This window comes from Ictalurus punctatus, chromosome 15 (assembly GCF_001660625.3).
Source record: "Ictalurus punctatus breed USDA103 chromosome 15, Coco_2.0, whole genome shotgun sequence".
Lineage (NCBI taxonomy): Eukaryota > Metazoa > Chordata > Actinopteri > Siluriformes > Ictaluridae > Ictalurus > Ictalurus punctatus.
The window spans coordinates 9,785,018-9,812,598 of record NC_030430.2 but is presented as its reverse complement, the minus strand read 5'-3'; the positions used below and the strand labels follow the sequence as shown (position 1 = coordinate 9,812,598).

Genomic DNA, 27,581 nt, shown 5'->3' with positions numbered 1-27,581 from the left:
TGGTTATTTTCTGATGAAGTGAGAGCACAAATGATTAAAATAATTTTAATAATATATTTTTTTTCTGGCAGCTGAGAGTTTTAACCTAAAACCAACTGCTGTATAGTACTGGCTACTAGAAATAGGAAGGCAGTCATACATGGGTATAAGTTTAGTCCTCTTAAGATTCAAAGCAAAATACCAAACAAATTCCAAGAGAGTGGACACAAACTACAAAAACAACAGTATTGCACAGGAAGCAGACTCTTTCAACAGCTATCTAACATTTAGGTACCTTTAACTGAACAAATTCCAATATATCAGAGGAGAATGTAAATCAGACATTGACCATGAAAGAAAATAGAATATATTTACCAACCTTTTTGGGAAACAATGGACAAAAAACAAACTGGTCTGTATAGTATTTATATATGGACATAGATATACACAATACAATATATATATGTGATAAAACACCAGCTGTAAAGTAGCAGTAAATTAGCACTAAAAGCTAACTGAATATCTTGATATCACTTTATTTGTCAGAAATGTTTCTTTGCATAAGTATATATGCATATATATATATATATATATATATATATATATATATATATATATATATATATATATATATATATATATATATATATAATATCACTGAAATTAACTTTCAAATGGAACAAAAATTGATTTTTAAATATCAGCATACCAGTAAACACATTTTATGCACACATTTTATTCTGAAAGTATTGGAAAAGCAAGGCCAATTATTTTGCTTTTGCTATACACTAAAGATATTTGGATTTGAGATCAAAAGATGACTATGAGACAAGAGATCAGAATTGCAGTTTTTTTCCCCCCTGATATTTACATCTAGGTGTGTTAAACAAATTTGAACATTTTGTTTGAACCCACTCATTTTTCAAGTAATCAAATAGTGTAATATTTGACTGACACGTGTTTTTTGTTGCCCAGGTGTGCCCTGTTAGATTGGTTGTTTAAATAGTTAATAGCTCTGAATGTCTATTCTTGGTCTGAGCCCTGGGTTTCACATGTGAATACTGCAATTGTTGTTTAAAAGGACAAACCAACTTGAACACCAGAGAGCTCTCTATGGGAGAAACACAAGCCATTTTGAAGCTGAGAAAAGAGGGAAAATCAATTAGAGCCATTGCACAAGAATTGGGCATAGGCAATACAACAATTTGGAATGTACTGAAAAAGAAATAAACCACTAGTGTACTAATAACTAGACATCTAACAGATCAGCCAAGAAAAACAGCAGCAGTTGATTACAGAAACACTGTGACAACTGTGAAGAAAATCCCCAAAACAACAGACAGTGACATCTCCAGCAATCTCCACAGTGTAGGGCTGAAGGTATCCCAATCCACTGTGTGAAGAAGATTTCAAGAGCAAGTATAGAGGCCATACCAAAGATACAAACCACATTAAGAATCGGAAGGCCAGATTGGAATTCATAAATAAATAAGGAAATGAGCCATAAAAGTTCTGGAATCAAGATTAACCCCTATGAAAGTTATGTAGAGACCAGAGTTTGGAGAAGGAAAGGATCTGCTCATGATCCAAAACATACAAGCTCATCAGACAAGTATAGTGGTGTCATGGCTTGGGCTTGCAGGGTGGCTTGTGGAACAGGCTCACTAATCTTTATTGATGATGTAACTCATGTTGGTATCAGCATGATAAATTCAGAAGTCTCCAAAAACATTCTGTCTGCCAAGTTACAGATAAACACATCCAATCTAATCGGGAGGAACTATATCATCTAGCAAGACAATGGTCCAAAACACACTGCTAACACAACCAAGGATTTCATTTCCATACTGCTTATCATACACAGGGGGAGCCTGGAGCCTATCCCAAGGAACTCGGGGCACGAGGCGGGGGACACCCTGAACAAGGTGGCAACCGATCGCATCACAATCGTACACCCATTCCCACACCCACTCACAAACTATGGACAAATTTGGAAATGCCAGTGAGCCTACAATGCATATCTTTGGACTGGGGGAGGAATCCGGAGTACCTGGAGGAAACCCCCAAACCACAGGAAGAACATGTAAACTCTGCACACACACATGGCAAAGGTAGGATTCAAACCCCCAACTCCAGAGGTATGACGCAAATGTGCTAACCACTAATGACTAATATTATTTATTTTAAGACTATCTTTTTCAACAATTTTGCTCACCTAAATATTGGGTGGTCTGCGACCAAAGGTACCATGTTGTAATTTGTTTAACACATCTAGATGTAAATATCAGGAAATGAAGGCTGAAATTCGGATCTACCGTCTCATATTCATCTTTTGATCTCAAACCCAAATGTCTTCAGTATATAGCACTGCTAAATTCTTGCCATTCCAATCCTTTCAAAGGGGACTGTATATCAGGTTTGTGTATATATCAGGTAAAAAAAAAAAAAAAAAGTGTAAAACTAATGCAAGAGCTAACTGTTGACACTTTCTCAACTGCTCTCCTATTCTGTATCAGCTCCATCTTCTGCTGAATATTTAATCGCAGAGGTGATGACATACAGATTAATTATTGTTTAGTTTGTTTACTGGCATATTGCTAACAGCATCCTGTCTGGTATTGAAGTGGTGAAAGTCATGTTACTCTGAGAGTAGTGCTTTCTTAGGTTTGGCTCTCTTCTTAACAGGAGGCTGCAAATCTCTATTGTGGATTAGAGCTATACCATCTATTGGTGTTGGGATATTGTTGCGGGTGGTGTAGGTTGGGTTCTGGCTTGATGTTTGGACTGATGTTTGGCTTGTGTTTGGATTTTGGGTTTGGTGATTCACGGAAGGTCCACTGCTAGTACTCAAAGTCTTTTCTTGAGTGGACGCTGTTTCAACCAGACGTTCTTTGGGTTTCCGTCCCCTTTTCTTCCAGGGTACTCCATTTTTCATGTCTTTCTGCACCTTGTAGCTCTGTGAATCTTTGTTCTTGCTCTTAGACACGTGGCCTGTTGCTCGAAACCAATTCTGAATTAAAATGAGGGGACAGCAGGGTGTGCGGAAAGAGGAGGTGAGAGCAGCTGACACTGGTGCACTAGTCTTGTGACAAGGGAAAGTCAAATAAATTATGTGTAGGCATGTGTGTGTTTCTGTGGGTAAATATTATGTGTGTGACAAAGTGTATGCATGTATGTATGTGTGTGTGGGGGTGTATGAGTGTTTTTATGTATGCTTTATGGCTCACCTGAGAGTGTGTCTTACAAATGTGGTATTTCACCCCACTCTCAGAGCTGAATTCCTTCTGGCACAGCAGGCATGTATACTTTCCCACAATGACCCCTCCCTGTTTGGAGTAGAATTAAACTGAGACAATGAAACAGTACAGAAAAGGTGCATCATTTCGATATGAATATCAAGTTTCCATTCCAACTTTTCCTGTTTCATAAAGCCTGAGATGAGGAACAGCCATTTAAATGTTTAAAAAATTCTCTGTGCATTGATTTGATGTGAAGCATGATCTAACAAATACAAAACCAGAATGTCTTAATAAGCTACTAATATCAACAAATCATGTAAAATGTTGATTTGTTCAGAAAGATTCTTTTTGAAATGCCCAGGGAGAACACTGCTGAACTGTTTCAATTTACTTGGCTGGTTATGAAAAGGTCAGATATAAACATGTGAAATAGTAAAAGAGATGGCAGAAATGCTTTTTTGTTTATTCTCATAAAAAAACAAAACTCCCTGGTGATGCAGGCTATTTAGCACTGAATTCCAAAATGTTTGCACTTCTGAGCAGTGAAGCTGTCTCTAACATGATTAACAGGAGTGTACACTACACAGTTGAGGAGTCCATCACAGAATTGCATTTGTTTTCCAGGTGGCTATTTTGAAGTGTATGATACACTTGTTTTGATTACATTATTTCAACAATAACAATTTGCAATAGTAAGAGTAGTAAAAACATTACCCAGGTCATTAGCAACACTAATAAAAGTAATCATTTACTCATGAATACCCACTTTCTTACCAGATTTATTACCCGATTATTTAAGTTCTAACTGAGATTTGCCAAACCTTTTGCATCTATCAGATTATTTTGTACATGTAAATGCTCATAAACCACAGAAATCAGCTGTGTACCTTGATGCAGCTGGTAAGATGAGCTTTGAGTCCTGACACACTTGAATAAATGGCCTGACAGCTCTGTCAAGGTAAATAAGCTAATTATTCCACAGGGAACCACAAGCAAGCAAACAAACAAACAAACAAAATATTGCATTTAAGATGTTCTTGTAAATCAGATATATATGGTCAGTGTTTTTATTTCTATAAAGGAGTGAATTGATTTGTTAGAAAGAGTATACTACTTACACTGTTGGGACAACAGATGAAACCTTTTTCCTTCACTGCATTTTTCCAAGTATCCAAGGTTTCAGGTTTATAGGTGGGAAGGCCCGGTCGTGTGTAATTCAGCTAAAAGACAAAAAGGGAGAACAATGGCAAGATCCTGGAGAAGTTAGCTGATAACACCAAGGTGGTAATAGTGGTTCTACTTCCTTTTATTCTGGTTGTTTCCTCAGAACTAGTGGCACCTTTCTTACAAAAAGTAGTTCAAAGTGCTTTACAAAATGACAATTGAATAAAACAGTAAAAGGATCAATGGCAATGGATACAGAAAATCTACAACAGAACATTAGAACAATAAAAGATATACAGTATGATTAATAAACTGTGGCAGCAGGAGCATGGTCAAGTGTTAGCTGGGAGAGGAGGTGGGTTGAACTGGCAGGTATTGTGTGTGGATTCTCACCAGTGTCTTATTACCGCCAGTTTACTTATGTGTGTTTCTTTGTGCTTTCAGTGACCACCGTGAGCCAGAGAGAGAGAGAGAGAGAGAGAGAGAGAGACATAGCTGGAGGAGATTGCAACACACACACACACATCACGTGGAGTGTAATCTTAAACTTAACTGAGGTAAAAGCCACAAACTAGTGCATGTCTGTTAGTTTGTTTTTTTAGTTGAGTTTTTAAGAAAAGTGCTGCTGAGAAATAAAAGTGAACCTGGAGCTCTGCTGAAATTCTGACTGCCTCCCTACTCTTCCTCCGCACCCATTCACACAGGGTTCTACAGTGGTGATGAGTATTTAGACACTGCCATGGAAGCCTCCCCATTTGGTGACGACAGAAAGTCCCTTGCCAGCCTCCACCAAACCCAACACCAAGCTCTTCTTGACCTGTGCAATGCGCAGCTTCTGTGTTTTGAAACACTCACTCAAGAGCAGGCCGAGAACTGGTGGGCACTCCAGAAACTGCTGCAGCCCACCACATCTCCAGCTGTGTCCACTCTCACAGTCACAGAGGTGATGCTTTCCAAGATAGCCTCCACAGAGGCCTTCAGTGACCTTTTCAAGTGTCTGGCAGCTGCGTGGGAGTAGATGAACAAGAGGATGAATAGGCTTTCCAGTTTGGTCTTATGCCACTGGCCTGTGTCCCTGGATGAAGTTGTTCAGTTAGTGGAGGATCACCAACTGGTAGTTCCTGATCCAGGTGTCTGTTTTTTCATTTCCCGAAACCAACACCCCGGACCTGGTTTTCACCCTCATCTTTATATCCATATTGAAATGATGCACCCTGGTTTTCACTCACCTGATTCACATCATGATGACTTTGAGAGGGGGGTCTTCCCCTTGGGGACTTCCCTTTGTAACAGATGCATAACAGGTCTCTTCGCCATGCCTTTGACCAAGTTAGAGTAATAGATGGTCAAATTATCCAGCCAGAAATTGCACTCAACAACCAATATTTTTCAATGATCAAGAATGTTATATCGAGTGACACAGGACACTCACACAATAGAAGATACCACTCAATTATTGGTTCTGAAAAGCCCAAGGAAAATTATTTTACATGCAGCACATTATAGTCCCATGACTGGGCATCGAGGACAGAATAAACCACTCAAGCCTCTAATGGCTCATGTCTCTTGACCATGGTAATGCACAAAAGTGGTGTGCGGTAAGCCGTGAATGTCAGCTGGTGAACCTGCCAGTCACCCCAATAATGCCGTTTCACAAATTACTCTAAATCGGGGTCCCCTTTGAAAGGATTGGTATAGACCTTGTTGGGCCTTTAGAGAGGTGCATGTGAGGCTATTGCTTTGTGTTAGTTCTGGTGGATTATGCAATGTCACAAACACAATGTGAGCGTTAAGAATTAATAGGGACTAAATTGATTTGCACCAGTGTTTACCATCCTAAAAAGATGGCATGGTAGAGTGGATTAATCAAATGCTAAAAAACATGATTAGGAATTTCATTCATGAGGCCTTAAATTGGGATAATTGGCTTGCACCTTTGTTATTTGCAGTATGAGAGGTCCCACAAGCCTTCACGTGGTTCTCCCCATTTGAATTATGATACAGGTGTAAGCCCTGCTGCATCTTAGATGTCATTACAGAAAATTGGGAGGGAGGACCTTCACGCAGTAAAAAAAAAAAAAATTGTTTAAGAAATTCAATATGTTCTGGACCTGAGAGCAAAACTTCACACCTTGGGTCACCTAACACAGGAGAATTTGTGTCAGGGCCAAGCACAGCTGACTGTATAACAGGGGAGCTCAGCTATGGGCATTCACACCAAGAGATAATGTGCTCATATTACTTCAAATGTCAAGCTCCAAATTATTCGTAAAGTGGAACGGGCCCTTTGAGATCACAAGTGGAGTTGGGGAAGTCAACTATGAGGTCAGATGCACTACAAATATACTCAACAAAAAAATTAATGTAAAAAAAAAAATAATTTTTCAGGAGACTGTATTTTAAAGATAATTTTGTAAAATCCAAATAAGTTTTACAGATCTTTATTGGAAAGGGTTTAAACCATGTTTTTCATGCTTGTTCAATGAACCATAAACAATTATCACACACGCACCTGTCAAGAGTCCTTAAGAGACTAACAGTTTACAGGCAGTAGGCATTTATGGTCACAGTTACAATAACTTAGGACATTAAGAGACCTTTATACTGACTCTGAAAAACACCAGAAGAAAGATGCCTAGGGTGCCTGCTCACCTGCATGAACATGCCATAACTGGTGGCTACAGACTGTTACTTTTATTCTTATTTTAGACTCATTATTACATTTGTAATTGTCAAATTTCTGTGAAACTTGTTCAGTTTATGTTTCAGTTGTTGAATGTTTTTATGTAAATATTTACACATGTTAATACATTTGCTGGAAATAAAAGCAGTTGAATGTGAGAGGACATTTCTTTTTTGCTGAGTATATAACACAAACCATGGAGAGAGGTGGCTCCTGTGGCTCTGGCGACGGTAGTTCTGGAGAAGGAGGGCTAGGACTGGAGGTGTCTTTAAAAAAGTGGGCTCATTCCACCCTGGTCCCACATGGAGACCATCTTTCATGGTCCCAGAGAGCACAGGTTGCCATGTTGCAAGGGGAATTTTCAAATGTATTTTACCTGTACTAGGTCGCACAAACCTCATATATGAATCACAAATTTCACCATGTGAGACTCTCCCAGGTGTTGTATGTGGCTGCCCCTACCATTTATCTGAACACAAGAAAAATGTATTTTGGAATGAACTCAAGGCTACAGTGCATCCGGAAAGTATTCACAGCGCTTCACTTTTCCCACATTTTGTTATGTTACAGCCTTATTCCAAAATGGATTAGATTAATTATTTTCCTCAAAATTCTATATACACAATACCCCATACTGACAACATGAAAGTAGTTTGTTTGAAATCTTTGCAAATTTATTAAAAATAATAAACAAAAAAAGCACATTTACATAAGTATTCACAGTCTTTGCTCAGTACTTTGTTGAAGGACCTTTGGCACCAATTACAGTCAAGTATTTTTGAGTATGATGCTACAAGCTTAGCACACCTATTTTTGGGCAGTTTCTCCCATTCTTCTTTGAAGGACCTCTCAAGCTCCATCAGGTTGGATGGGGAGCGTCGGTGCACAGCCATTTTCAGATCTCTCCAGAGATGTTCAATCGGGTTCAAGTCTGGGCTCTGGCTGGGCCACTCAAGGACATTCACAGAGTTGTCCTTTAGAAACTGTTATCTTGGCTGTGTGCTTAGGGTCGTTGTCCTATTGGAAGATGAACCTTCGCCCCAGTCTGAGGTCCAGAGCACTCTGGAGCAGGTTTTCATCAAGGATGTCTCTGTACATTACTGCATTCATCTTTCCCTCAATCCTGACTAGTCTCCCAGTTCCTGCCTCTGAAAAACAGCCCCACAGCATGATGCTGCCACCATCATTGTAGGGATGGTATTGGCCAGGTGATGACTGGTGCCTGGTTTATTCCAGACATGATACTTGCCATTCAGGCCAAAGAGTTCTGTCTTTGTTCAATCTTTGGTCTGAGAGTCCTTCAGCTGCCTTTTGGCAAACTCCAGGCAGGCTGTCATGTGCGTAGAAACATCTCAAGGATGATCAGTGGAAACAGGATGCACCTGAGCTCAATTTTGAGTATCATGGCAAAGGCTGTGAATACTTATGTAAATGTGCTTTTTTTTTTTTTTTTTTTTAAATAAATTTGAAAAGATTTCAAACAAGCTTCTTTCATGTTGTTATTATGGGGTATTGTTTGTAGAATTTTGAGGAAAATTATGAATTTAATCCATTTTGGAATAAGGCTGTAACATAACAAAATGTGGGTAAAGTGAAGCGCTGTGAATACTTTCCAGATGCACTGTATGTGGGAGTAATCAAGCAGTACCACAGTGCATAGCAGCCCTGTTAGGAAACTACATAAAAAGCTTAAAAAATTAAAGAATATTAAACCAGATTTAATTGAGGTTTGCTTATAAAATGCTGATTTGAAGAGATATGTTCATTTTGAAAGTGGTGAGTAATTGCTATGGGATGACCTAAGTGTCCGAGTTGGAACATATCTAACAATCATTTCATTAATGTAAAGAGGCGCAAGACCATGGACATTAAAAATCAAGAGAATCTTAGATCAATTAAAGTTGCAAGCAGCATAATCAGGAGCGAAGCACTCAGTGAGCCACATATTCACAAACATGCTACAATTTGTGCATTATCAATCACAGAAAAGCAGAGCCATATCTATAGGCAAGGGGATTAAAGAATGATTTGTAATTTCATGCATTTGCCAGTCCATTAGGGGAGAATGGTTTTGAATATCAGAGTTTGATCATTTTTTTTTCAGACAGGTCTGAAGATGATGTGAGCCAAATTTGGTGAAGATTGGACAAACGTAGCAAAAATGCCAGTTAGAGGTAAGCTTTTGAAAAATTTTGTAGGAGGAGTAGCAGCAAAAAAATCTGTTTGACAAAATTCAAAATGGTCGACACTTGGTATTTCAGGTCGACACTTAAATTTCAGATCTTGGTATGCATTCACTTCAGCATACACCAGGGAATTATAGCAAAAATTAACTGTGAATTTGGAGAAGATATAAGGAAAAAAAAAAAAGTTGTTACAGTATTGTCAACAAGGTGGTGCTGTCACGAAACTTCTTGGGTACATTAAGGGCATGCTACAGGGCAAGTTTCACTACGATAGGTAGATGCATTGCTGAGATATATCCTCACATCTTGTTTTTTTGCATTTTCCAGCACATTACAGGAGAACAGTTTTGAATATCAAAATTCCTTTGATAACTTTTATTCAGACAGGTCTCAAGATGATATAAGCCAAATTTGTGGAAGATTGGACAAAACATGGAGGAGTAGCAATTAGAATTTTTTTTTTTTGAATTGCAGTTAGATGTAAGCATTTTTAGATTGTAAGTTTTTGAAATAATCTTAAATTTTGGACACATGATTCAAAAGCAATGACCATATGTGTATGTGGAGTTTGCATGTTCTCCCCGTGCTGTGGGGGTTTCCTCCGGGTACTCCGGTTTCCTCCCCAGTCCAAAGACATGCATGGTCGGTTGATTGGCATGTCCAAAGTGTCCGTAGTACATGAATGGGTGTGGGAATGTGTATGTGATTGTGCCCTGTGATGGATTTAGTCAGAATGTTGCTTAGACCCTCGCCAATCGGTTTGCCAAATTTTACAACTTTTAACCAGACGGTTCTATTGGCTGTCATAGACACCCTAGCTAGAAGAAGAAAAAGAAAAATAATAATTAGAAAAAGGTAGAATAACTATAGCATGCCTACACACCTTTGGTGCTTGGCCCCCTACATCTGAAAGACACAGGAAACCAATGGAGTGATTGCCATGCTGGTGTAATGTGATCCCTCTTTTTCATGTAGGTCTGGACACTAGTAGCTCCATTTTGAACGTGCTACCTGTATGTAATGGTGCTCTTTGGTAGAGTAGATAAAAGAGCATTACAATAATCTAATCTTTATTATGATAAAGGCATGCGCAAGTTTCTCACTGTCTGCAGGGACCAAAATGTTCCAGGCCTTTGAGATGTTACAAAGGTGAAAGAAGGCTGTAGGTGTTTAACAATTTTCTACATTTAAATAAAGAGAAGATAGCAGTTATCATTATTGGAAGCAACGCACAGAGGAAGGACATTCTGCTGGGTATCATCTGCGTACTGGTGATAACCAATGTTATGTTTCTTAATTATGCCAGTGTAGACCCTGGTGTGTGAAGGTGGGTGTTAAGGAGGACTCAGGAGACAGACAGACTTTAACAGAGCTTCAGGTTTCCTTTATTTTTCCCACTAGCACGTCTCAGTTTGCTTTCAACACTCAACTGAAAAAGCAAAATAAAACTGTCCCAATATTTCGGGGATTTCGCCTCACTCAAGTTCATCAACACTTTCCAAGCTCATGCTCTGGCATGTATGGGTGTGTGTTATGTGAAACCTCTCTCTCTCTCTCTCTCTCTCTCTCTCTCTCTCTCTCTCTCTCACTGTTTCAGGGTGTTCTCATTTTCTTCTCTAAAGGGACAAACAAAGCACAAATAATTTAACTTGCCATGATCAGACACAGGTGAGGATTGTCACATTACCTACTGATTCATTCCGTCTCCTCTCCATCCATGCCTGACGGTTGACCACGCCCCTGTTGCTACAGCCAGGAAGTGTAGGCATATAGAAGTTGAAAAGCAAAACCCCAAGAGTCAAACATAATAGGTCCAGCTACTTAGATGTGATATAAACCAATCTAAGGCTCGGTCCACCTAGTTTTGCAGTCAATCAAGTAGAATTTTCCTGATCAATTGTATCAAAACCAGACCAGAGAGGTTTCCTGTGTCTCTGTTAACTCTCATTCATTTAATATCTTTGAGAAATACTGTTTCTATGATGTGACAGGCCCAGGAAGCAAGACTGAGATGTTTCATTATGATGGTTTGCATTAAGATAATTCAACTGGATGGACACTACTATTGTTACTACTGCTATTAGTATAGCTGACTGCTGGCAGGGTAGTCAGTCCAATAGTGTGATTGCTAGCTATGTTCATCCTTATTATTTAGCTATGTTCATCTTTATTCCTTATTCCATCTTTTCACTAAAAACAGTGCAAACTCATTACATTTAGCAGTGAAGAAAAATTCAGATGAGATATTGGGGTGGGATTCACCAGCTGGTCTATGGTTGCGAAGAGGAACTTTGTATTATTTTCATGAATATTAATGGAGTTTGAGAAATAAATCTAGATTATTCCCATGCTTATGAGTGACACATAAGAACAAAAAAGTTGAGCAAACTAACAAACTCAGCGGTCATAGGATCTGTGGGCACATCCATATGAATATTAAAATCTCCACCATTCAAAACAGTCAAAATCAGTTAAAAGCCTTCTAAGCATTTCCCCCAAACTCATCAAGAATATCTGCATGATGTGTATGTGGATGGTAGAGAACAAGTATGAGAATGGGGTGATCACTGCTATGTATTCAAACATGGAAGACATGGGGAGAAGGGGCTTCATTAAACACTTGAATACTGTTACTATCAAGCCATGACTATCAAGCCATGTCTCTGTCAGAAAAAGAAAAATCAATACTGTAATTTTCAGTTAACTGTGCAACAATAAAAGACTTGTTTGTCAGTAAGCGGGCATTCAGTACAGCAGCTTTAAGTACATGATGATGTGTTAGCTCTTTGCAATTTCCTATGCTATTCAAATGCTAATGCTGACTGGAATGATTTGAAAATGCAAGGTTTCCACCAGATCAGATCTGAATGGTGTTAGTTGCATGCTTGAGTGAGATTGAGTGCTGACTGTTCAATTTGTTCAGCAGTTTGCCTGTCTCCATAGTTCTGTTCTGCAGCTTGTCAATGTTTCTGTTACTTCTGTGTGTATTCTGAGGATGGGTGATGCCCTGCCAGACGTTGGAGTTATGGTGATGTTCTGGTGAAGCCCATCTGCCTTAAACAGTTCTCCACAGTTCCAGAAGATGTTGAAATTGTCTATACAATTTTTCTTTCAATCTGCGTATGCAGAGGCAAGTCAGGTGTTAAATGACAACAGTCTGCTGAAATGGCCAATTCCACTATGCACTGTTGGTATTGGATATGAACACTTGTTTAGGGGAGAAGTCCAAAAAATCTAGCAGGTGATTACAATCCTGCTTCAGTAATTCAGACTGTTGTCTGCAAATGTCATGGGATTAAACATGCACGATGATTTTTTTCCATGGTGGGACGAGTCACATACAGTGAGGGAAAAAAGTATTTGATCCCCTGCTGATTTTGTACGTTTGCCCACTGACAAAGAAATGATCAGTCTATAATTTTAATGGTAGTTGTATTTGAACAGTGAGAGACAGAATAACAACAAAAAAAATCCAGAAAAACGCATGTCAAAAATTTATAAATTAATTTGCATTTTAATGAGGGAAATAAGTATTTGACCCCCTCTCAATCAGAAAGATTTCTGGCTCCCAGGTGTCTTTTATACAGGTAACGAGCTGAGATTAGGAGCACACTCTTAAAGGGAGTGCTCCTAATATCAGTTTGTTACCTGTATAAAAGACACCTGTCCACAGAAGCAATCAATCAATCAGATTCCAAACTCTCCACCATGGCCAAGACCAAAGAGCTCTCCAAGGATGTCAGGGACAAGACTGTAGACCTACACAAGTCTGGAATGGGCTACAAGACCATTGCCAAGCAGCTTGGTGAGAAGGGGACAACAGTTGGTGTGATTATTCGCAAATGGAAGAAGCACAAAAGAACTGTCAATCTCCCTCGGCCTGGGGCTCCATGCAAGATCTCACCTCATGGAGTTGCAATGATCATGAGAACAGTGAGGAATCAGCCCAGAACTACACGGGAGGATCTTGTCAATGATCTCAAGGCAGCTGGGACCATAGTCACCAAAAAAACAATTGGTAACACACTACGCCGTGAAGGACTGAAATCCTGCAGTGCCCGCAAGGTCCGCTGCTCAAGAAAGCACATATACATGCCCGTCTGAAGTTTGCCAATGAACATCTGAATGATTCAGAGGACAACTGGGTGAAAGTGTTGTGGTCAGATGAGACCAAAATGGAGTTCTTTGGCATCAACTCAACTCGCCGTGTTTGGAGGAGGAGGAATGCTGCCTATGACCCCTGGAACACCATCCCCACCGTCAAACATGGAGGTGGAAACATTATGCTTTGGGGGGTTTTTTCTGCTAAGGGGACAGGACAACTTCACCGCAACAAAGGGACGATGGACGGGGCCATGTACCGTCAAATCTTGGGTGAAAACCTCCTTCCCTCAGACAGGGCATTGAAAATGGGTCGTGGATGGGTATTCCAGCATGACAATGACCCAAAATACACGGCCAGGGCAACAAAGGAGTGGCTCAAGAAGAAGCACATTAAGGTCCTGGAGTGACCTAGGCAGTCTCCAGACCTTAATCCCATAGAAAATCTGTGGAGGGAGCTGAAGGTTCGAGTTGCCAAACGTCAGCCTCAAAACCTTAATATTTGGAGAAGATCTGCAAAGAGGAGTGGGACAAAATCCCTCCTGAGATGTGTGCAAACCTGGTGGCCAACTACAAGAAACGTCTGACCTCTGTGATTGCCAACAAGGGTTTTTAAACCAAGTACTAAGTCATGTTTTGCAGAGGGGTCAAATACTTATTTCCCTCATTAAAATGCAAATCAATTTATAACATTTTTGACATGCGTTTTTCTGGATTTTTTTGTTGTTATTCTGTCTCTCACTGTTCAAATAAATCTACCATTAAAATTATAGACTGATCATTTCTTTGTCAGTGGGCAAACGTACAAAATCAGCAGGGGATCAAATACTTTTTTCCCTCACTGTACAACCTGCAGTATTTTTGTTACAATATTACACCCACTGATGTGAGAAAAGCTGATAGTTTTTTAAAATTTTTTTTAATTAAATACTCCCTATGTCTCTGATGGCCACATCCCCAATGAACAGTGGTTTGGGCTGAGGAGGTGCTGTTTGGTGATCAAAATGTAGTTTTCTTTGGTTATATTTTTGTCCAGATGCACAACAATTCAGCTAGTATTGTTAATGCTTTGCTGGCTAATGTGGTTCACATGGCAAGTACCAGTCTCCTTGGGCATGGTGGCCTGAGTGTTGGTGCTCCGAGGTTGCATAGGCTGCTTAACATGATTCCCTGAGGGAGTATGCCATGCTTTGGTGTTAAGCCACCTGGCTGGTGTTGTTTTCAAGCATAATGTCCTGTTTGGATAGGGAAGGCTCCTTGCTATTATTATTACTCCCTTTTTTCTTTCCCTGAACAAGAGTTCAACACAGTGAATAAGTGTTGTTATTCACTGGTCCTGAGGTAGAGGCTAGAATTAGCTTTGGCTTGGCTCCCAATGTATCCCACAGGACATTTATGTTAGCAGCTGCTGTTGTATCAGCTAGTTGAGTAGCAAGCCTCAAGTCCAATAATTCCTTGTCCTTCTGAATGGAGTGGAAAGAGGAAAGTCTTTCCAGAAGTTCAGCTATTCTTTGCAATAGCCTGTGGCATCCCAAACAGCTGGCAGATGGTGGTGACGTGGCTGGTGGTGACGTTAAAAACTGGTATAAAATTTACTTAAATGAACTAAAAGCAAGTTACAACTTGCATTGTACTTCCATGATTGAAATAAAGAAACCAAGAAATTAATGGAAAGAACAAAGAAAGAGTGGCCAGTGCAGTAGGAGCTGCATCTGGACAGTTGTGAAGCAGGACTAGCAGCAGAGTCCACTTGGTAGATAAACCTCCTTTGCAATATTGCAGTTTCAGGAACAGAAGCAGGCAGAAAAATTTGCTATTCAGACCCATGGAAAATGACTGAGTACTTTTACTGCATTGGAATCCAGAGTACAGAAGTCTGTTCAGCGAATCAATTTAATTGATTCAATTAAAAATTTGTTAAATTTGTTCAGTTGAGTGGTTTGCCCAAATGTGCAGCCTAATCATGTAGCCAATACTAATATTGCATGTACTCAAATGCTGGAAGTCTCCCACTCGAACTGAATAACACTGAGTGGATCTTATTGAACTGGATGTGTGGCAGTGGCTAATACTGATTCATTCCCCTTAGTGACTCACACAAAAGTTTTTTTTTTTTTTTTTTAACAAAAGATATCTAGCCATCACACTATTCATACAAAGCAGGGTTTCAGAAACCACAATAGCAGTATATACAGCAGGATACATCACAAGCTACACTGGTGCAGCTGCACACAGATTATGTACAGTAAATGGTGTGTCCAATCTGATCAGACCACTGGTAATTTTAGACATGACACTACCTCCACCATGTTTTACAGATGAGCTTGTATGTTTTAGATCATGAGCAGATACATTCTTCCACACTTTGGCCTTTCCATCACTTTGATAGAGGTTAATATTGGTTCCAGAACATTTTTGGCTCATCTCTGTATTTGTTTGCGAATTCCAATCTGGCTTTCCAATTCTTACTGCTGATGATTGGTTTGTCAGCTGTTTGTCAGCTGCTGTTGTTTTCATTGGCCGGCCCATTTGGTGTCTGTTGCACAGTACACCAGTGGATTCTTTCTTTTTTCAGGACATTCCAAATTGGTGTATTGGCTAAGCCCAATGTTTTTGCAGTGCCTCTGACTGATTTTCCCTCTTTTCTCAGCTTCAAAATGGCTTTCTTTTCTCCCATAAACAGCTATCTGATCTTCATGTTAACTTATCTTTAACAACAAATGCAGTCTTCACAGGTGAAACTGAAGTCTAATACCAAGAGTAGATTTATGAAGTAGATAAGGAATTGACCTTGCCATTCCAATAGTTTCAGAGGGGACTGCAGCAACCAACAAAATTCAAGTGAAGAACAAATAGAAATATCATGGGGGGGAAAAAGAAAAAGAAAAAACCTACAATAGTTTGAATGGACAAGTGTGTACACCATTTTACAGTCAGTATAAGTCCAAAAGTATTTGGACAGTGACACCATCACAATGGATTTGAAACGACGCAATCAATATGTGATTGAAGTGTAGACAATCAGCTTTAATTCAAGGGGTTTAGAAAAAATATTGCATTAACCATCTTTACAACCAAGTAAAGAACACTCTGGAGAAGGTATGCATATCTTTGTCAAAGTCTACAATCAAGAGACACCTTCATGAATGTAAATACAGACAGTTTACCTCAAAAAGCAACCACTGGTACCACTCAAGCACAGAAAGGCCAGATTAGACTTTGAGGCCAGATTAGACTTTTTTTGAAAGAAAAAAAAGCCTGAGCAGTTCTGATGTAAGACTAGCTTGTACCAGAATGATGGGAAGAGATATGCATGGAGAAGGAAATGAAGGGCTCATGTTTCAAAGCATACCACATCATCTGTCAAACATGTGGAAGAAATGTTATGGCATGTACATGTATGGCTGCCAATAGAACTGGGTCACTGGTGTTTATTGATTATGCGACCGCTAATAGAAGTTGCAGAATTAATTCTGAAGTATATAGAGCTACCCAAGGAATGCCATACCCACAGTTAAGCATGGTGGTGGAAGCATCACACTATCTGGCTGCTTCTGTTTAGCTTGGACTGGGGCTCTAGTCAAGATAGAAGGAATCATGGAAGCACTTAAATTATCCTTGTCTTGTATTTTTTATTATACTGTACTAACCTCCCCAACAGGGATTGTAGCCTGATGGTATTCTTAGTTCCTGACATAGTGAACTAGCATGAGGATATGTTTTGATCAAGACTAAAAAGCACTTCTCTAAATCAGTTTGGAAAAAGTCATCTGCCAAATGCAAATAATGTCAATAAATCTAAATGTAAATGTTGTCTAGCAAGGTGTGCCACCTGGGCCACTTGAATTGATGAGAATGGCTTGAAAAAAGCGGGGCTTTTATAAGCTACATATGAGGTTACAATCAAAAGGAGATGACTATATGCTATTAGTACAGGAGATGAGTAAAGAAATGAGCAAACAAGGAAACTTCACCAGTTTCAAAGGAAGCTGTCCAGGCAATGCTTGACTCACTCATAGAACCATGGTTACATACAATATTTCACCAAATGTTTGTGAACACCTGACCATCACACTAATATGTGCTTTCTGAATATCCCATTTCAGATATAGTCCCTCTTTGCTGTTATAAGTTATCATAAGCACTCTGAGAGATGAGATGGCACGCGCATGCACAAGCTACATGCACGAGTGCTCAGCAAGTGCATGCTCTTCGGATGTTAGGAACCATGACATTGTTTACTGTGGACACGTGCATTTGTTTTGTTTCTGTTCTGTCTCCTCCCTGATTTGTCATTGGTTGATGTTCAGGGTTGTGGCTTTATTGTTTTCAGCTGACCGCGACTTTGATGGCTGCTCTGCCCTGTTTATGTCTGTTTGCCAATTGCACGACCCTTTGCCTGTCTTGACTACGTTTTTTGGATTACGATTTGGATTTGTCTGCCTGCCCTTAAATAAATACGTCTTTACCTGCACCTTTACTCTACTCCCTTATGTCTCGCGACATGACAGAATACTCCGCCCAAACATGGAAGCAGCAGGAGAATGAGGAGAGCATCACGGCAGTCAATATACGGATTACTGGCCACGATTCTTATCAGTGCAGTTTCCCCAGAGAACTGCCGCCGAACTCCCACTTGAGACGTATGGGCTAGAGATCTACCCCATGATCTTCCTGTGCCACTGCCAAGTGTACTTCTGTAGCCTGGCGTATCCCAAACCAGACAAGAAGCAGTGGCTTGGGTTCTTAGTTTCCCGGTTTTGCGGCCCAGCACATGACTGGGCGGAGCAGCTTGTACGTACAGGTTCCACCACCCTCAATGATGTCACTCAGTTTGCGGAACCTTTTCTGGAGGAGTTCACGCAGTCAGGGCAGCAACACGGCCTGGATTTACTGGGGTGGAGCGTCATTGGGATGACCCAGGCTGACCCGCCATTTCACCTCTATTACAAGTGGATGGACATGGCAGAATCCGCAGCTTTGCTTCAGGTTCTGGCCAACGTGGTGGAGGTCGCACCGACCTGTATGGCTGAGGGCTGCTGGAAAGAGGCTCCGCTGCGGTGTCCTACATGCATGAAACTAGGTATCCCATAATCATTTTTCTGCTCTCAGCGATGCTTTAAGAGCAGCTGGCATAAATACAGACATAAGAAAGCACCTGCAGAGGTCCAGCCCGAGTTCAACATGGTGACCTCAGAGCTATAGCTGGAGAACCACAAGGCAGTCTCGCATGCCGATCTCCAGCCAGAGGTCAACATGGCGACCTCAGAACCAGAGCTCAAACCTGAGACCCATGAGGTAGTCTCACCTGCTGCGCTTCAGCCAGAGGTCAATGTGGTGACCTCAGAGCTCCAGCTTGAGACCCACGAGGTGGTCTTGCATGCTGAGCTCTAGCCAGGGGTCAAGGTGGTGACCTCAGAGCTCCAGCTTGAGACCCCCCAGGTGCTCTCAAAGGCTGAGCTCCAACCAGAGGGCGACGTGGCAACCTCAGAGCTCCAACAAGAGGTCAATGTGGCGACCTCAGAGCTACAGCCAGAGGACAACATGGTGACCTCAACCCCACAGTTGCAGCCTGAGACCCATGAGGAGGTCTCAGCACCAGAATTCCAATATAATGCCAAGTTCCTGTCCCAGGTCGAAGAGACGACCAACCCAAGCTCTGCTCATGCCAAGTTCCTGACACAGGTCAAAGAGACGGCCAACCCAAGCTCTACTCATGCCAAGTTCCTGTCCCAGGTTGAAGAGTCAGCCTCCCACGACATATTATTGTCCCAGGTCAAAGAGACGGCCAACCCAAGCTCTGCTCATGCCAAGTTCCTGACCCAGGTCGAAGAGACAGCCATCCCAGACACTGCTCATGCCAAGTTCCTGTCCCAGGTCAGTGCCAGAGCCAGTACCAACCAGGTTCTGCTCACGCCTGAAGTTGAGGTCACTAACAATCAAGCTCTGATCACACCGGAGTCTGCTGATACAGATTCTGCTCACACTTGACACCAATGACACAGATGACCAAGTTCCCCAAGTTCAAGTCTGCTGACATGACCAACCAAGTTATGCTCACGCCAGAGTCTGTAGATATGACCAACCAAGTCCTGCTCACGCCCGAATCTGCTGACACAGCCAACCAACTTCAGCCTGCAGAGTCCACTGAGAACATCACTCTGCTTTCCTGTTCTGCTGAGGATGTCGCTCTGCTTTCCTGCTCTGTTAAGGATGTTGCTCTGCTTTCTTGCTCCACTGAGGACGTCGCTCTGCTTTCCTGCACCGCTGAGGATGTCGCTCTGCTTTTCTGTTCCACTGAGGATGCTACGCAGTCTCCTGGTTAAGCTGGGGACATTTTGCCCAGGGGGCCAGGACTGCCAATGGAGAGTAGTGTTTTGTGGCACTCCGGGAGGAGCACCCTTGGGAGGGGGGGTTATGTCACGCTCTCCCCTTCTGGCAGCGCTTGGAGAGCTGAGGGGGTGCACGCATGCACGAGCTACGTGCACGAGTGCTCAGTGAGCGCATGCTCTTCGGATGTTGACAACCGTGACATTGTTTACTGTGGACACGTGCGTTTGTTTGTTTCTGTTCTGTCTCCTCCCTGTTTTGTCATTGGTTGATGTTCAGTGCTGTGGCTTTATTGTTTTCAGCTGCCAGCGCTAAGCGCTGATTATATTCAGAATATATACCGCTCGTGTCCCTGTACACCTCACGGAATATTATAGTAGATATAGTTAATGTAGTTAGAGAGAGATTTAGTATAGAAAGATACGTTGTTAATGTTATGTTCCTTGATAGATTTAGTTAGTTTAAACTTTAGATTAGTTAATTTAGTCCACGCTGGTTTTTCCACTCCCAGTTCATAGTACTAGTTCATGTTTCTTGTTTCGGGTTTTGACCCTGTTTTCTGTGACCGCGACTTTGATTCCTGCTCTGCCCTGTTTATGTCTGTTTGCCAATTGCACGACCCTTTGCCTGTCTTGACTACGTTTTTTGGATTACGATTTGGATTTGTCTGCTTGCCCTTAAATAAATACGTCTTTACCTGCACCTGCTTCCGTACTCTACTCCCTTACGTCTCGCGACATGACAACACTCATCTGAGAAGGCTTTAGACCAGATTTTGGAGCGTGGATGTTGGGATTTGCCCATTTAGCTACAAAATCATTAGTGAGATCAAGAAATTCATGGACATCACTTTGGGCACAGGGGCATTGTCATGCTGGAGCATATTTGATCTAGGCCCCTTAGTTCCATTGAAGGGGAACTGTAATGCTATGGCATTCTAAGGCATTCTATACAATTGTGTGCTTCCAAATTTGTGGAACTCCCACATATGGGAGTGATGGTCAGATGTCCACAAACATTCAGTCATATAGTGTATGTAACCATGCGAGTTGCAGAGCTCAAATTAATCCCTGTTGGCTAATATTCAAAAAGTGAGAAAAAACATAGACCTGTTATCTGACAATAAAATAATTCTTTAAGGCAATTAATAAAATCATGTTTTATAATAATGGTAACAGTGGCTAAATAAATACATTTGAAAACATAGTTTATCTAGTGGTCAAGGATTTTGCAAAAAGCATAGAACTCTCTATGGCTATTACATGTTTGTGAATGGTTTTCTGAAACGTAAGTGTAAATGTATAAAAGAACAGCCTTCTCTATCCTCACCCTTTTAATGTCAGGGACAAGATCATCTTTGATGCGACGTTTGGTTGCCCAGTCCTTGGCCAGTTCATCCTCTGCAATCTCCTGCAGGTGGAATACAGCTACCTGGGCGGAGCGCCTCCTCACCCTGCCACTGGGAGTGCGTTCTAGGTCCAAGAACTCCTCTTCAGCCTCCACACTTTCATCCTTTTTATTCTCTCTCTTCTCCTCCATACTTTTCTTTAGTTTCATATTGGCTGGATCTGATTTTGTCTTGTCAGTGGGAGACTGCACTTTCTCATCCACCTTCACACTATCCAAATCCGTTTCCTCACTGATCGGGGCCTGGAAAGAGGAATTTATGTTCAATTTAAGTGTTCTTAATTGTCAATAATTTTAGGACGGTTGGTCCAATTGTCACATATTTACAAAGGCTTTAGTTCCAAAGGTTACAAAGGTTTGGTGAGTTTCTTTTAACAAAATCAATAACAATCACTAATTTGTTAAACCCACTTTATGCAGAGGGGGAATTTGCCACTTCCTCCTCTGAAACTACCCTTAAGTAACATATATGAGTAAAAAGTAAATATTGTCATAATTATAGATAATAGATGTCTTGACGACACACACACATACACACACACACACACACACACACACACACACACACACACGCACACACCCCATCCACTTTACTCACTAAAACTGGGCAGTTGAAGACTGGAAAAAGACCAGGTAATTTTTTTTATATTCAACTGTCAGGTTTGGGTGAGCCTCTGCCCATGATAGCCTCTTGTTCCTGTTATTCTAACCTCTATTATCAACAAGGTGTTTCCACCCTCAGAGTTGTCACTCACTCAAAGGTTGTTTTTTTTTTGGTGCCATTGTGTGTGAAATTTCCAGTAGATCAGCAGTTTCTAAAATACTCAAACTAGTCCTTCTGGTACCTTCAAACATGCCCTGATCCAAGTAACATAGATCATACTTTTTCTTCACTCTGATTTTTGATGTGAACATTACCTGAAGCTCTTGACCTGTATCTGCATGATATTTTGCAATGCACTGCTGCCACATGATTGCCTGATTAGATACAGTAGTGCTTGAAAGTAAAATTTTCTATATTTCTGCATAAATATGACCTAAAACATCATCAGATTTTCACAGTCCTAAAAGTAGACAAGAAGAGCTAAAGAAACAAGAATTAAACAAATGAGACAAAAATATTATACTTGGTCATTTATTTGTTGAGGAAAATGATTCAACATTACACATCTGTGAGTGGCAAAAGTATGTGAACCTCTAAGATAGGCAGTTATTTTGAAGGTGAAATTAAAGTCAGGTGTTTTCAAGCAATGTGATGACAATCAGGTATGAGTGAGCACCATTTTTTATTTAAAGAACAGGGATCTATCAAAGTATGATCTTCACAACATTTGTTTGGAGTGTATTATGGCATAAACAAAGAAAATTTCTGAGGACTTGTTGTTGCTCATCAGGCTGAAAAAGGTACAAAAAAAATCTCTAAAGAGCAGAAAATCATATCGTGTAGATAGCAGAAAGTAGAACATGTAATAGTCCACAAGGTCAAAAAGGAACCCAGGGTAACTTCTAAGCAACTAAAGGCCTCTCTCACACTGGCTAATGTCAATCTCCATGAGTCCACCATCAGGAGAACACTGAACAACAATTGTGTCTATGGCAGTGTTGCAAGGAGAAAGCCACTGCTCTGCAGAAACAACATTGCTGCCTGTCTGCATTTGCTAAAGATCGTGTGGACAAGCCAGAAGGCTATTGGAAAAATGTTTTGTGGACAGATGAGACCAAAATAGAACTTTTTGGTTTACATGTTTGGAGAAAGGAAAACACTGCATTCCAGCATACAGTATGTACCTTATCCCAGGGGTTCCCAAACTGATCCAGGGAAAGGCCCCCCCCAAATGGCATTAACATTTGGCCGAGACCCCCATTTTGCAAGATGTCCTTAAAACACATTAAAAATACAGACTTCTGAATATATCCCCCATTTTTTATTATTAATGATTACATCTTTACCTTACATTGCATTAGGAATTGATTGTGTGTGTGTGTGGTTGTCTGAGAGCGAGAATTTTTTTTCACACCAAATTGTTGAGGCCCCCTGGGTGTCCCCTGGCGGCCCCCACATTGAAAACCACTGCCTTATCCCATCTGCAAAACATAGTGGTGGTAGTATCATAGTTTGGGCCTGTTTTGCTGCATCTGGATCAGGGCGACTTGCCATCATTGGAACAATGAATTCTGAGTTATACCTGTGAATTATAAAAGAAAATGTCAGGACATCTGTTCATGAACTGAATCTCAAGAAAAACTGGGGCATGCAGCAAATCAATCACCATAAGCACACAAGTCATTCTACCAAAAATTATTAAAGAAAAATAAAATTAATATTTTGGAAGAAAAAAGTCCTGACCTTAATCCAATAGAAATGTTGTGGAAGGACCCGATGCAAGCAGTTAAGTGAGGAAACCCACCAACATCCCAGGGTTGAAGTTGTTCTGTACTGAGGAATGGGCTAAAATTCCTCCAAGCCGATATGCAGGACCGACCAACCGTTACCGGAAATGTTTAGTTGCAGTTATTGCTGCACAAATGGGTCACACCAGATACTGAAAGCAAATGTTCACATTCTTTTGCCACTCACAGATATGTAATATTGGATAATTTTCCTTAAATAAATAGATGATCATGTATAATGTTTTTGTCTCATTTCTTTAATTGAGTTCTCTAATTTTAGGGCTTGTGTGAAAATCTGATGATGTTTTAGGTCATATTTATGAAGAAATATAGAAAATATTAAAGGGTTCACAAATGTTGAAGCAACACTAACTGCCTGAATGTGCAAGTTTCTAATAAAGTGGAGGGTGAGTGTTTATAACTGAATCTGGGAGGACTAGCTTCATTTAATGGTACACACCTTTGGATAAATAAAGTACATTAAACTCCTGATCAGTAATAGCAATTTAGATGCAAGTAAACTAATATGTAACAGTCGTATGGTACAGATAAAAGGTGCTGGCTGTGCATTCGGTATGACCTAATTTTATTTTAATTAGGTCACTAAAACAAACTTTCTGAGTTTTCTACATTATTGTTTAGTTTGGGAAACAGACAGTCTCAATATGGTGGAACCCGAGTGATGACTCAACGCAGCTGGCAGATAGTCAGTTTAGCCTTCTTGTCTACTCCTTGGCCCTGGCTCTGGATTGCCACTGATTAACTAGGTCTGTTCTAAGACTATGAGCTATGCTGCAAGAAATCAGAGCAGGACCTTCCCACATTGGATGGATACAGTCCGGCCATAACTGGCCAGTCTTGCCCTCAAAACTACTCCAATTACTCTCGGGCTCCAGCCGGAGGTCAACGTGGCGATCTCTTCCCCTGAACTCCAATCTGAGACACACAAGGTGGTCTCACCTGCCAAGCTCCAGTTGGAGGTCAACGTGGGGACCTCATCTGCTGAGCCCCAGTCGGAGGTCAATGTGGCGACCTCCTCCCCAGAGCTCTAGTATAAAGTCAAGTTACTGCTAAAGGTCAACAAGGTGACCTCCCAAGCCATGTTCCAGTCTGAGGTCGAAGAGACGACCTCTCAGGCCATGTTCCTGTCTGAGGTCGAAGAGACGACCTCCCAAGCCATGTTCCTGTCTGAGGTCGACGAGACGACCTCTCAAGCCCAGTTCCTGTCCAAGGTCAAAGAGACTGCCTCTCAAGCCAAGTTCCAGTCTGAAACCGATGTCATGACCAACCAGGTACTGCTCACGCCTGAAACCGACATCACGACCAACCAAGTTATGCTCAGACCAGAGTCAGTTGACACGAACAACCAGGTTCTGCTCACGCCTGAAGCAGGCATCTCAAGCCAAGTTCTTGTCTGAGGTCAAAAAGAGGGCCTCTCAAGCCAAGTTCTTGTCCGAGGTCAAAGAGACGGCCTCCCAAGTCAAGTTCCTGTCCAAGGTCAAAAAGATGACCTCTCAAGCCAGGTTACTGTCTAAGGTCGAAAAGAGGGCCTATCAAGCCAAGTTTCTTTCCGAGGTCGAAGAGACGGCCTCCTAAGTCAAGTTTCTGTCCAAGGTCGAAGAGACGACCTCCCAAGACACATTCCTGTCTGAGGTCGACAAGACGACCTCCTATGCCAAGTTCCTGTCTGAGGTCGATAAGGTGACCTCCCACGCCAAGTTCCAGCTAAAGGTTGATGAGGTGACCTCCCACGCCAAGTCCCAGTCTGAGATCAATGATGTGACCTTTCACGCCAAGTTCCAGTCTGAAACCGACGTCACGACCAACCAGATTCTGCTCACGCCTGAAACCAATGTCACGACCATCTAAGTTATGCTCACGCTAGAGACTGTTGACACAACCAACCAAGTTATGCTCACGCCAGAGTCTGTTGACATGACCAACCAAGTCCTCATGCCTGAAACCAACATCATAACCAACCAGGTTCTGCTCATGCCTGAAACTGACATCAAGACCAACCAGGTTCTGCTCACGCCTGAAACCAACGTCACGACCAAACAGGTTCTGCTCATGCCTGAAGTCGACATCATGACCAACCAAGTTATGCTCATGCCAGAGTCTGTTTATACGACCAACCAAGTTCTCCTTATGCCAGAAACCGATGTCGTGACCAACCAAGTTATGCTCATGCCAGAGTCTGTTGACACGACCAATCAAGATCTCCTCATGCCTGAAACCAACGTCACGACCAACCAAGATCTCCTCATTCCTGAAACTAACATCACGACCAACCAGGTTCTGCTCACGCCTGAGTCTGCTGACATGGACAACCAAGTTCTGCTCAAGCCCAAGTCTGCCGACACGGACAACCAAGTTCTGCTCATGCCCGAGTCTGCTTACACGGACAACCAAGTTCTGCTCACGCCCGAGTCTGCTGTCATGGACAACCAAGTTCTGCTCACGCCCGAGTCTGCTGTCACGGACAACCAAGTTCTGCTCACGCCCGAGTCTGTTGACACAGACAACCAAGTTCAGTCTGCAAAGTCAAAGGAGGATGACACTCCGCTTTCCTGCTCTGCTGAGGATATCACTCTGCCTTCCTGCTCAGCTGAGGATACTGCTCAGCATCCCTGCTCAGCTGAGGACGCCACTCAGTCTCCCGGTTCATGTGAAGACATTTTGCCCAGAGGGCCAGGACCGCCGGGGGAGGGAGTGTATTTTGGAGCTTCGGGAAAAGTGCCTTGGGGGAGTTCTGTCATATCACAGCAAACCAGTTACTACATTTCCCATCCTGTACTGTGGCCTATAAACATGGCTGCCATGGAATGCAATTCCCAGAACACTCATTCTATCACGCACACCTGCATCCAATCTCACACACAATCACTCCAAAGTTTAAAAGGACTTTATAGGCATTCACTCTTTGCAAAGTAGTAGTGTTATCATGGTACCAGGTGATTATACCCTGTTCCTCATTTTGTTTGATGGTCCTTGATCTTGTTCTCATTTCTCGTTCTGGATTCTAGCCTTGCCCAGTTTATGCCTGTTCTCCAATCGCTTGACCCTTTGCCTGTTTCTTGGCCTCGCTATTGTCTTGTATTTTGGATTTGTCTGCCTGTCTCTCTCTCGATAAACTCTTATCTGCATTTGCATCCGTCCTAACCTTCATTATGTGGATTACGTGACAATCTAATTAACATAAAATTAGGTCATAAAAAATGCACAGTCATAATGTCTGATCTCAAGTTAGGCCTGCTACATATTAGATCTGTTAAACCTAAAGTGATTATTGTACAGTGAGGGAAAAAAGTATTTGATCCCCTGCTGATTTTGTACGTTTGCCCACTGACAAAGAAATGATCAGTCTATAATTTTAATGGTAGTTGTATTTGAACAGTGAGAGACAGAATAACAACAAAAAAATCCAGAAAAACGCACGTCAAAAATTTTATAAATTAATTTGCATTTTAATGAGGGAAAAAAGTATTTGACCCCCTCTCAATCAGAAAGATTTCTGGCTCCCAGGTGTCTTTTATACTGGTAACGAGCTGAGATTAGGAGCACACTCTTAAAGGGAGTGCTCCTAATATCAGTGTGTTACCTGTATAAAAGACACCTGTCCACAGAAGCAATCAATCAATCAGATTCCAAACTCTCCACCATGGCCAAGAGCAAAGAGCTCTCCAAGGATGTCAGGGACAGGATTGTAGACCTACACAAGTCTGGAATGGGCTACAAGACCATTGCCAAGCAGCTTGGTGAGAAGGGGACAACAGTTGGTGCGATTATTCGCAAATGGAGGAAGCACAAAAGAACTGTCAATCTCCCTCGGCCTGGGGCTCCATGCAAGATCTCACCTCGTGGAGTTGCATTGATCATGAGAACAGTGAGGAATCAGCCCAGAACTACGCGGTAGGATCTTGTCAATGATCTCAAGGCAGCTGGGACCATAGTCACCAAGAAAACAATTGGTAACACACTACGCTGTGAAGGACTGAAATCCTGCAGCACGCGCAAGGTCCGCTGCTCAAGAAAGCACATATACATGCCCGTCTGAAGTTTGCCACTGAACATCTGAATGATTCAGAGGACAACTGGGTG

General features: G+C 41.6%; 1 protein-coding gene across 6 annotated transcripts in view; it reads right to left on the bottom strand.

Annotated features, from left to right (window-relative positions):
- Positions 1 to 637: 637 nt before the first annotated feature.
- Positions 638 to 27,581, bottom strand: part of znf512b (zinc finger protein 512B) — a 165,725-nt gene continuing 138,781 nt past the window's right edge. For 4 of the 6 annotated variants that reach the window (XM_053686208.1, XM_017487264.3, XM_053686211.1 and 1 more), the window contains 5 exons: positions 21,012 to 21,332; positions 4,337 to 4,438; positions 4,106 to 4,168; positions 3,207 to 3,305; positions 638 to 3,061 (listed from right to left, as the gene is read on the bottom strand). In XM_053686208.1, coding sequence (XP_053542183.1) covers positions 2,618 to 3,061; positions 3,207 to 3,305; positions 4,106 to 4,168; positions 4,337 to 4,438; positions 21,012 to 21,332 — 1,029 coding nt within the window. In that variant the 3' untranslated portion in view covers positions 638 to 2,617. The remainder of the gene's footprint in view (positions 3,062 to 3,206; positions 3,306 to 4,105; positions 4,169 to 4,336; positions 4,439 to 21,011; positions 21,333 to 27,581) is intronic. The other 2 variants (XM_053686210.1, XM_053686212.1) reach the window with 2 other exon arrangements.